Source organism: Caloenas nicobarica, chromosome 1 (assembly GCF_036013445.1).
Source record: "Caloenas nicobarica isolate bCalNic1 chromosome 1, bCalNic1.hap1, whole genome shotgun sequence".
Taxonomy (NCBI): Eukaryota; Metazoa; Chordata; class Aves; order Columbiformes; family Columbidae; genus Caloenas; species Caloenas nicobarica.
In genome coordinates this window covers 206112976-206124886 of record NC_088245.1, presented here as the reverse complement: position 1 = coordinate 206124886, position 11911 = coordinate 206112976, and the positions used below count along the sequence as shown (strand labels likewise).

The 11911-nt window shown below is 37.7% G+C and overlaps 1 protein-coding gene across 2 annotated transcripts in view; it reads left to right on the top strand.

Annotated features, from left to right (window-relative positions):
* NAALAD2 (N-acetylated alpha-linked acidic dipeptidase 2) overlaps positions 1-11911 on the top strand; it is a 34660-nt gene that overhangs the window by 2337 nt on the left and 20412 nt on the right. For both annotated transcript variants that reach the window (XM_065628383.1, XM_065628374.1), the window contains exons 2-11: positions 90-201; positions 3112-3298; positions 4625-4726; positions 5538-5663; positions 6107-6293; positions 7404-7497; positions 7779-7877; positions 10220-10305; positions 10891-11010; positions 11424-11506. In XM_065628383.1, coding sequence (XP_065484455.1) covers positions 170-201; positions 3112-3298; positions 4625-4726; positions 5538-5663; positions 6107-6293; positions 7404-7497; positions 7779-7877; positions 10220-10305; positions 10891-11010; positions 11424-11506 — 1116 coding nt within the window. In that variant the 5' untranslated portion in view covers positions 90-169. The remainder of the gene's footprint in view (positions 1-89; positions 202-3111; positions 3299-4624; positions 4727-5537; positions 5664-6106; positions 6294-7403; positions 7498-7778; positions 7878-10219; positions 10306-10890; positions 11011-11423; positions 11507-11911) is intronic.

Genomic DNA, 11911 nt, shown 5'->3' with positions numbered 1-11911 from the left:
GACTGTTCAGTACTTTGGGTTGCACATGGGCTCAAATATGTGAGGACTCAGGTTCTTGGTAAGTAGGAAGCTCTTCAATTGTGTTTCAGGATGGTTTACAAAACCGAATGAAAAAAACCCTAACTTTTCAGATGTCTATCAAAATGTGAGACAGAAACTTGCAGCTGAAATGAAAGCAGAAAACATCAAGCAATTCCTTCGGTAAGCCCTGTGTGTCTTGGTTTTTGAATAATTTTAACAGACACAAAAGCCAGAAGGTGATAACTTCAGCTCCAAGGAACAGCCTCTGAAAGCAGAGCTGTTAAGATGGAAGTATTTGGTTTGTGCAGAATGTCTGGGGGAGGAAGGGAGAAACTCACAGCCCTTCTGTCCACCCCTCCCTATTTCTGAAGTCACCTTTTTGGAGTGCTTGTACTGCTAAGTGTACTTCTCTCAAGCTGCATTATTGCCAGTACTTATCATGCTTTTTTATTATGGTTTTCCATAGTCTTCATTTTGTGCAGTGTGTCTGTTTTTTCCTCTAAAGTGTCTGAAGCTCTAACATTAGATAACTTTGCTTTGTCTCAGACTGGGATGATTTTACTGTATTTGGGATACACTGATTGCTATTAATTACATTTGGTTGATAATCTGTCCAGTGTCTGCTTAAACTTTCGATTTGAGTGGCTAATAACCCAATTAGTCTAAATAGAAAATGAATATATTCAAAATGTTACAAAGTTTTCATGATGCTGAATTGCACATATAGTTACAACTGGTAACTCCTGTAGTGTGGCCAGACTGGATAATGTCCTATTCATTGGGTGCCTGAGTTCCCGTTATACCCTGTCTTCTCTTTCAGAAGGTGAAGGGCCCTGTACAAGCGCAGTGTGTATATGGTTGTTTAAGTCTTGCATGATGTATTTGTTATTAAAAATACTTTTTGCATCCTAGTGCATCCATGCAGTTCTTTCAAAACATTTAAAATGCCAAGGATATATAAAACCCTTTCTTTTTGCTGTGCATTTCACTGGAAATGGAAAAAAAAAAACCAACCTCATTCTCATGCATTGAAGGTACATATTTTCTACAAAAGAACAAAGAAGTTCAGACAAAAAGTTAACAAATACAACCTCTGGTTAGTAACATGTTAATATTCAGCATGTAAGTCAGCAGCTGCGTCATAAACATCAAAGGATTGCTGACAGATGTTCTGTGCATTTATTCTAAAACCAAATGGTTTCGTTTCTAACATCAATTTGCTTTTTTAAGTCTGTAGGCCTTATCCTATTTTGTGTTTGTTGCTCTAAGTAGATTATAAAGTTCCTGAAGATTATATTTGAGTGAGAGTCCAGGCAACATAGAGATTGATGATAGCATGAAATAGCTCTGCAATCATGCTAAAGTTTCTTGGCCACAGGATATTAATGGTGTCTAGTTTGTTTGATTGCTTTGATGATGGGCCAAATATTCATACTGGGTTTGGTTTTTTTTTTCCTAAGTTCAAATAAAAAGCAGGAACTGCAGAAAAATTATACTAATACACTATCCTGCTAAATCTGCTTTTATCAAGTGGGGAAAACAAACTAGGAGAAACTATCAGAAAATGCAGACTGCTAAAAGGCTTCATGTGTTATTCGGTGTATTTTTCCTGATGGCACATGTAGTATTTAAACCAGAGTACTTAAGGAATTAAAAGGTGCTTAAAGTACTCTAGACAATTAAGGTGCAAGAAGAAGACAGGCAACAAGCTTTGGCAAAGATTACTTCTGAACCTCAGTACATACCCACACAGTTTAAAGAGAGAGAAGGACAACAGCAGAGAGCAGAAGTTTGTGATCTACATGGAGAATTTGCATTCAAACGCCAGATGCGATTCGCATGAAAGACCTGGACGTTGCGTTTGCAAGGCTGCTGTCTGTGAGAAGTTCTGGTGATTGAAGGAGGTTACTGGTGGCTGAAAAGGCTGATGATCTTTAAGTCAAGCAAGAAGGACAACCTGGAGGAACTGTGGGCTGGTCAGCTTCACTTCAGTCCATGCAAGTGTGACCAGACATCCTTCTGGAATCTGTTGCCTGTTCTAACAAATGAAGAACATGAAAATAGGAACAGCCAGCATTTTTTACTATGTGTTTATATGATCACCTTGATTAGGGTGATTATCTTCTGCAAAGAAAAGACTGGCTATGTGTATCAGTGGAGATGTTGCAGTGGCTGTAACATCCTTGACTTTGACAAGGCTTTGGACATCGTCTCATTTGGAAGCTGAGGAAGCTCAAACTGAAGAAGTTGTTAGATGGGTTGAAAATAGTCTGAACTGACAGGTTGAGGTGGTACTAATCATAGTACTTGATACCACTGATTTATGGTAATTAATGGTGTCTGACATCCGTGGGGCAGCCATTAACAAATAGCCCGTTGGGAATTCGTAGCTGGTGCTTAGTACCCTGCTGGCTGATCAGTGTTCACCATAACTCATTTGTTCACTAGACCAAACAAATTGTAGACAGATTTCTGTAAGGTAGCTGAGAGGGGCTGGATCTTGTTCCTGACTGTTTATCACCATTATGTGTTATATCTGTTCTGGATGTAAACGTTGATAAGAAGGTTTATATTATTTACGCTTTTGATTAAGAAAAAAACCCCTGAGTCTATTCAGACAATTTGACATAATGATTTTCAAGTTGAATTTAGAATTATTAGTACCTGTTATGCCAACAATGTACCAACCCATCATCAGACATCAGAATTATTTAGAGGACTCCTTTCTGAATATGTAGCTTTTCTGTACCTATTTCTGCTTCTTGCATACTGTTCATGTTCTTTTGCTGAATGTCTTTGACACTGATTTCCATTGCTTGTGTGTAGACATGGCTATTTCTATTAAGCGAACGGAAAGGTTCAGCTGACTTATCTTAAGGCCGCAGGAAAGATCCTCTGCTCTGACTTCATTTTATGTTTATGTTGATGCAGACTCTGATAAACAATCATGTTATACAGCTCAGACTTTAATTATAAGACCTTACTTTCCATGCATGTGGCTTGAAGATAAGCTTTATACACACTGATCCAAGTTCACTATTGTGTTTCTCTGCATTTGCTGCTTACAAGCGATTTTCTGCTTTATTCTAGCTCATTTACCAAGTTGCCTCACCTCGCAGGAACTGAACAGAATCTTCTTCTTGCCAAACAAATTCAAGGCCAGTGGAAGGAATTTGGACTGGATTCAGCAGAACTCGTTCATTATGACGTACTTCTCTCATACCCAAATGAAAAAGAGCCAAACTACATCTCAGTAATTGATGATGAAGGGAATGAGGTGATCTTTTTAAGGATTAAACTATATTTATGTCAGACTTCTTTAAAGAAACAGTATCTTCCTCTCTTTTCCCACCCACCCATCCCAGCATGTGCTTTATAATATGATAAAAAATCCAGTGCAAAGGGAACTCGGAAATGTTTTTCCAGGCTGTGCAGCGGAACAGCAGAGTGGCTGAAATCTCAGTGCCTCATACAGTAGAGAGGGATGTGTGGAGAGGCTACTACTAATACCAATAGACCACAAGGTGTAAGAATGGCCTCAGCGCTTCAGCTTAAGGATACATCTAGGCCAATATCCTGTTTCCATAAACAGCCCTAAGAACAAAGAAATACATTCAAGGCATTCAATTCTTCTAGTGTCTAGCTGTTTTCAGCTCAGGGGTTCTCTGAGCATAGTACAACTAGTGTCTTTAAGAATCCTCATTAGACCTCTTTTCCAAGTATTTATCCACTTAGTAACCCTCATTAGATCTCTCTCCCAAGTACCTGTCCAAACACTGCTTGAACATTTGTACAATTTTTGCTTCCACAACATGCAGAGGTAAGGAATGCCACACAGATCCCACCCATTGTATGAAGTACTGCTTTGTTCCATTTGTTCTGAACCTGATCCTACTGGCTTCCTATGGTGTCTCCTAAGTTGGTGTTGGCAGTAATAATAATTAAGGAAGTAGGTGTAAAATCTGACAAGGAACCTGAGCAAGGAGAGGAGATGAGGCTGCTAGAGAAGCATCATAGCACATAGGTAGGGATGAAGACCCCTCGTAGAAACTAAGGAATATGTGCTTGAAGGTGATAGAGCTTAGGGATGATAGAATGAAGAAATTCTTCCAGAAACTTCCTAACATAGTTTTTCAGCTATAATCTCATGAAGTGAGAAAGAGTGGACATGAACCTTCAGGCAACGTGAGTGTTACAATAGGTAGTGATGAAAGGCAGCACATTGGATTGGAGCATAACTAGCAAAGAGGTGAAGAGAGGAGTAATAATACAGGTGAGAGGAATCACAAAAAATGTGTGATGGCATGGATGAACTGAGTGTCTTTTTATTGTCACCACCTGGTGACAATTTTCAGCTACTTCTTTGCCTAGGTTCAGTCAGCAACTGATGAGCATCTTCTAACAAGAGATCTATCTCAGTATTTACATCTGCATTCAAAACCTTAGCTATTTTTTTGTTTGAACTTATGCATGCTAGTTAGAATTTTATTTTTGCTAACAATTTATGGAAAGTAGCATATCATTTGCAATAACCAAGCTTAGAGTACAAACTTGTGCCTGGAGGTGGTGTGTTTGACCAAAGACTTCTGTTATTTATTGATAGATTTTCAATACATCATTGTTTGAACCACCACCACAGGGGTATGAAAATGTTACTGATATACTACCACCATATAATGCTTTTTCAGGACAAGGAATACCAGAGGTAAGAAAAATAATATGTAAGAGTATTTTTAACTGAAGTCATATATTGCGAAACACTTGCTGTGATAGGTTGCTCCAACTTCTAAAAAATATTTCTTGTAGTAGTTTTAATTAACCATTAGTATAAGAGAACACGTAAGGACAGCTAGGCCACATATTGTGTGAAGGTTAGAGGTCTCCTATTAGGAAAAAAGCTTTCCCAAATTGCTAGAAATCTAAATCACATAACAAGTGAAAAACTTTTATCTTCATGGAAAATGCCAGGTACATCTCAGATTACTCCACATTACTCAGTCATATGGAGAGGACTTGCTAAAGCCTTAAGTAGAAATAGCAATATATAAATCAATTTGCAAAACATTTTGGATTAAGTAAATGTCTTCAAAGGCTATAAATGTCCCTCACTTAATCTGATAATTCGTCATGAAGGGACAAGTCAGGGACAACTTTGCATTGCACAGATTAAATTATATAATAGTGAATGTTTGTGTATGCAAGGAATACCACTAGTTTTTCATGGCCACAGAAGTTTTTCAGTTTAGCAAAGGACATTGGTTTAGTTTACAGCCTCAGTGAAGGATAATATAGAAAGGCCAACAGTTTGAGCCACGGCCTCCTATAGAATATTATGGAAATCATTTGCTATTGTTTTTATGAGCACTGGTTCTTATTTGTAGAAATGCAAAAAAAAAAAAAACCACTCAAAACAAAACTATATCAGATACAGTGAATAAAACTGTGTCTTTCCAAAACCAGTGATTTTATGTGTTTAATGACCAGTTGCCCTGTAACTGCTTTTCTTTTCTGTGCAGGCAGATCTGGTATATGTGAATTATGGCCGCACTGAAGATTTTTTTAAACTGGAGCGTGAAATGGGAATTAACTGTACAGGAAAGATTGTCATTGCCAGATATGGGAAGATTTTTAGAGGAAACAAAGTAAGGGTTGTGTTTTATTTTTTCCTGTGTGGGTCAGACACTGTCATGGTAGAGCCAGAGGGAGTTAATGAGGGCTATAAGTTGGAACATATGAGCAGAAGGAAGCCTGCAATATGTCCATTGTGACTGCATTCTAAGAATAACTTCCAAAACAATAAAAACAGATGAATGTATTAATCTCCTGAGACGGAGATGACTGCAAACTCCTTAGGCAGTTCTTGCAAAAGGTTAATTTAGGGAACTGAGTAGTTGGTAGAGCCAAGGCTTCTAATACTTTTCATCCATAGAACTGCAGTATTTTGAAGAAGTAAATATTTGATAAGGAGTCTGTGGACATTTTCACTCTTCCACATACACAACTTCTAAGGCTATGTTCCCATGGAAGAAAAAATTAAAAAAAAAAAAAGAAAAAATGCATTTCTTAAAAGCAAATAATTTCACAGGTTAAAAATGCCATAATAGCAGGAGCCCAAGGGATCATACTTTATTCAGATCCTGCTGACTACTGTGCCCCAGGAGTAGATGCTTATCCAGATGGCTGGAACCTTCCAGGTGGAGGAGCCCAGCGTGGGAATGTGTTGAACCTGAATGGGGCAGGGGACCCTCTGACGCCAGGTTATCCTGCGAAAGGTGAGTGAAAGATCTGAACCCTCGGCCATCAAGTGCTTCATAAACTGGTGCTGAAAGTTATTGTGGCACTAGAAATTAATCCATTTTTTATACAGTTTATTATTATTTTTAGCATTAGTTAATTTTCCTATTGCAGACTAAGTTCTAGCTGTATGTCATTTCAACTGGTTGCTTTAGAGTTAGGCAGGGAAAGTTAAGTATTTAGGAAAATTCCTTTGTATGATCCCAGCTTTGTAACTCTTAGAAAAGTAGGACATGTAGGCTTACAGACTGTGAAGCACTAGAAAATGGCTGAGAATTTATAGACATTTTTAAATACCTGTGTTTCTCAAGAGGACCAGTTTAAACTAGATTATAGTCTACCATCAAAGAGGAGTAATACCTTTGCTTGGAGGTATGTTTCCTTGCTGCTCATAAATTCCAAGTAGAAAAGCAATTTAAAATCCTCTTTACAGGCAGTAAAATTTCTGTATTAAAAATAACAGTAGCCTGGAGTCTTTAGAAATTTGGCACCGTGTGCTTGTCTTGTCCTTGTAGGCATCCTGAACACAATCTGAACTAAGATGCCTACCAGTCCTGTCTGCCAATGTGGTGGGAACACAGGGGTGCTTCTGCAAATCTCTGTGGCTCGTGTGATCATTGTTGGGGGCATAAGACAACACCATACTGAAAAAAAAAGATAGATTGTGTGTGCCTGGCCCATCAGATTCAGCAAGACATTGACTGTCTTTGACCTAGGTAAACGCATCTGCGGATGTTCTCTACAGCTTGTAAACAGGCTGCACAGGGGCTGTCTTCACCTCACACACCAGCTTGGCTGCCCCTCAGTCACCTTGAAGGAGATGTAATCATGTGGATGGACAGCAAATCTAACCTTGCATCAAACACAGGGACTTACACAGTTGTGCAGATGCACTATAGGGTTTGTGGCTCTGTCATTACTTTTTTGTTTCCTAGAAACAACATCTAAGAAATGAGCTAAGAATTAAAAAAAAAAAAAGGTCATGCATGCTTGTGGCTACTGTGTGGCTGCACTGTTTAAACATATTTCCAGTTTGGTGAAACTTGCTAAGAACACTATAAACTTGACATTTTGTTCTGGTTTCTCAGAGTACACTTTCAGGTATAAAGTTAATGAAGGTGTAGGGATTCCCAAAATCCCAGTTCATCCCATTGGATATCATGACGCAGAAGTGTTATTACGGTGAGTATACATATGACCTCCTCGCTAGAAGTCAGTATTCACAAATGTGCAGCAAAATTTTTTATACTAAGATGGTAAGATCTATGCTGTTACTTGTATTTGTAGTTCTTTTGTAGTAGTGTGTACTTCAGAAAATGTGAAAAATCCAAAGCAATCTGCTTGTGGCAAAATGTTTTTAAGAACTTTGTAAACTCACCTTGTTTTAGGTGCAGTAACCATTAAGGGAATTTAAGGTTTTAGCCTACTAGTCAACTACATTTGTCTTGATTTTCACTTGACAGCGCAATGGGAGGACCTGCAGCTCCAGACATCAGCTGGAAGGGAAGTCTCAATGTGCCATACAACATAGGGCCAGGATTTGCAGGGAACTCTTCTACAAGGTCTGTTTTAACATTTTCCTATTTATAAAATATTGCAAAAAAAGCCTCCACAAGAAAAAGACTGTGAAACAATACATCTAGAGATATTCTAGAGAAATTTACTTCCTTATGAGTGGGAAACACTTGGTGATAGCTATTAGAATTTGAAAATAAATTGTCGAAACTATGTTTTTTCTCAGTGTCCCCAGTGTCAACGGATAGACAGATTCCCACAGCATAGGTCCAGCCCTGTCATTCTAACTTTAATCATTACTTCAAGGTTCTGACGTTGTTTCGCTGGTCCTTTTAAAAGTGGCTACGTAGCAGTAAGTAGACATATTTAATATTGTTGAATTAACCCAAACTTCCTCCTCCAAGCTTTGGTCTTTCCTCTTTCTGATGACCAAGGAGACAATAGGACAGATGGCTTCTAGCAGTCAAATGGGGAAGGACTGATAATTCAGTAGTTCTCTTCTACGCATGTTTCCCTTGTCCACTGGAAGCCTCCTGGTGTTTCTGTGAACTCCAATCTATGAAGGTTGTCAGTGATTTGGGAGTCATAGAATCATAGCATCATTTCAGCTGGAAGAGACCCTCAAGGTCATCGAGTCCAACCATAACCTAACTCTAGCACTAAACCTTGTCCTTAAGAACCTTGTCTACATGCCTTTTAAACACCTCCAGGGATGGTGACTCCACCAGTTCCCTGGGCAGCCTGTCCCATATACAGTTCCCCAGACCTGGTAGGTCCACGGTTGGAAGCAGGATGGAAGAACCCAAAGCACATATGTCTTATTAATTTGTCTGGGAGGAACTGGCTTTCACCAGTTGGATTAGTAATACTGTGTTTGTGGTTTACATTTTTCAGCTCCAGCAGAGAAATACAACTGCCCAGGTCTCCAGCACTAACAGAGTCACTGTCTAGCAGACTAAGCCATGTAAAAACTGTATTTAGCGACCAGGGATTTTACTGGCTGCCAGGGACTGTCAGAGCATTCTTCCTTGTTTATAGCTGATAAACTGCAATAGATAAAGCTAAAGATCACATTTCTATCACTTTTTTTCACTTTTTTTCACTTAAAAATACTTTCAGTTTACATGAGGTATTCTATGAGGACTGGTAGTGGACCACAATGAACAGTGTGTAATATAATTATCACAAATTATCACTACCGCAAAACAAGAGTATGTCTGAATATATAATTTTGTAAAGACTTAATTGATCATTATTCTTTTCTACTCCGCTTTAGCACTAGCTGAAAATGAATAAAGTAGGCATAAATAAATAAGAAAACACATCTGACGTAACTAAGACGCTGTTTGGAATATCTTAAAGGGCAACAGTGAGAAAAGAAACAACACGATTCATCCCAAAAACTTATACATGGGAAATATTTTTGAATACACTATTTAACATCTTCCTGCTTGATAGGTTAACAGTTTTTGTAAATATGGGATAATTCTACATATACTTCTTCCTCAGAGTGGCTCAATATTAAAATGAACCTTTGAGTCTAGGCAGAATGACACTTGTCCATGGAAAGCGTGCAAGTAAATGCATGCTCAAGGCACTGGTGTCAGTTATTTTCTGGGCAGAGCTCCAGTAGCTGTCCTGAAGTGGGTTTTGATTTTGACAGCTATGCAGATTTGCTGCTGAAAAGATAACTTCAAATCTGAAACTCTTGGTGTTTTGCCAGACACACACAAAAACATTGTTTGATGCTTTCTTTCTTCTACAGGTTAAGAGGGGCTGAATGCTACATTATTTTTAGCTCTCCTAATACCTGAATTGCCTTGTTTTTTATAAAATTTCACAAGTGGATTTTGCTGGGTGGGGGAAGGATGGAGGATTGACAAATCTTGTTCACTTAGATTGCAGTTCTAAACAGAGATTTCAATTTATTCATGGATGAAGATTTCTAATGACTTTCTCTCCAAGTTCTATCTTATTACGCTGAGTTGTACTACAAAACCAAAGTGTATTCTTTACAAGAACATATATATCCACAATTATAATGTTGATCAAAATATGAATGTATTTTTAATTACTGTATGTGTTTTTCAGTTTACTCTTCTAATACACAATTACCCGATTGACTCCCATGAAAAAAAATTCAATAAATTCTGTAAATGTTTGAAAGTTTATAGATTGGCCCACTTGATAGGGTTGTTTCTAAGGAGTCTTTCTGTCAGCAGGTTAACCTGAGATAAAAATGGGACACTGATACAGCATGACAGGTTAGATCAGTGCTGAACACAAAAGCAGAACAGAAGCATGAACTTTCTGGCTTACAAGCTATTTTGTTGCATTTTTATTGCCTTTTCTTTCAGAAATGGTTAGCACATATTGCTTTTCATTTCAGAAAAGTCAGAATGCATGTTCATACAAACAATAAAATAGCACGAATTTACAACGTCATTGGCATCCTCAGAGGAGCTGTAGAACCAGGTGAGCATCAGCTGCTCCAGGATTTTAATTTCTTCTTTATTTTGTGTTTGGTGAAATTGTTCTCATGTTGCAAGAAACTTCAAGTTTTTCAGATAGCCAGATAATATGGAATCTGAGAAACCTTTAATAGTTGTCCTGTCCCTCCCATCACACTGTTTTGCATTGTCATTCCCAATAATATATTTGAATAGGAATGCTAGAATGACAGAAGTCAGAGAATTTTTTTGTAACACCTGTCATTTTACAGTAGTTTTCTCCTTACATCATTCATACATTTTGCCTTTGCAAAAATTAACACAATGCAAAGTAGAGAAACTAGTGATGATTTGGGACCTCAGTGTTGATATTTAGCAGCAAGCCACATACATGGAAGACTTTTAAGTGGAAAAATAATGTATTAAATATTTCTTGTCTTCATTTACATACTTCAGTAGAGTAAGCGAAGGACTGCAGATTACCTTAAATTTGTAACACGGGTATTAAACTTCATATTTCATTTGACACAAGTAGTTGTGCAATCAGAGGAAATATAAGCAACCTAACTGCATTTTTAATTAAGGTTTGATATTTTGTGTTTGTTTCCAGACAGATATATTATTTTAGGAGGTCATAGAGACTCTTGGGTATTTGGCGGTATCGATCCAACTACAGGTGCAGCTGTTCTGCAAGAGGTTGTACGGAGTTTTGGTAAAATGAAGATGGAAGGTAACTCACTACAGAAATAAAATGATAGATATGAAAAACGACAGCTTTGAGGGACTTTATTGAACGTTCTCATAAGAAGTTGTGTTAACTTTTCACCTCTACAGAAAGTTGTATTTCTCATTACGAAAGATGCAAATTAATTGAAGTGATGCATAGGTAGCATTGCATCTTAGTTGACTGAATTTATTGCCTTGTGTAATAGTACCCTCTTAGTTGTGTCAAATGAAAATATTGCATTAACTAGAAATGCTTCTGCAATAATATGTTCCTCTAAGGCGTTTAAAGAGGATTTTTTTTTTTTTACTGCTATATCAATTAAGTGCTATTTTTTTAAAGTTATTTCATTAACTGTGATCTTTCACTAGACTTTCTAACTTTAAGTTGAATTCTCAAGTTTAACTCTGTTATTGCAGGTTGGAGACCGAAGCGAACTATTATTTTTGCTAGCTGGGATGCAGAAGAATTTGGATTGTTGGGTTCTACAGAATGGGCTGAGGTAAATAAAAAATAGTGTAAAGAAAGCAAAGGTTGAAAGTCTGTTGCAGGCAGCTGCAGTACCCAGTGGTATCTATTCCTAGGCTGCAATCAATAGCTTCAAGGTAAAATTGGAGCACAACAGACTCCTTCATGTGCTGTGAGGCCCTCATATATTTATACGAATTACCTACCTAACTTCTTACAACGCTAACTCTTCTAAGATTTAAAAATCTACTTTGATTCAAAGATAATGTCCCTCAGTGGTCTCTATGTGGAAATCTATGCCTTCATTTAACAGAATGTTAGCATTTTATATGACATAAATTGGTTCATTTTCTAACTTTATAGTTGAGAAATTCCTTAGTTTCTGTAAACTGAAGTCCAAATCATATACCTATGATCCATAAGCACACCAAGCCCTTTG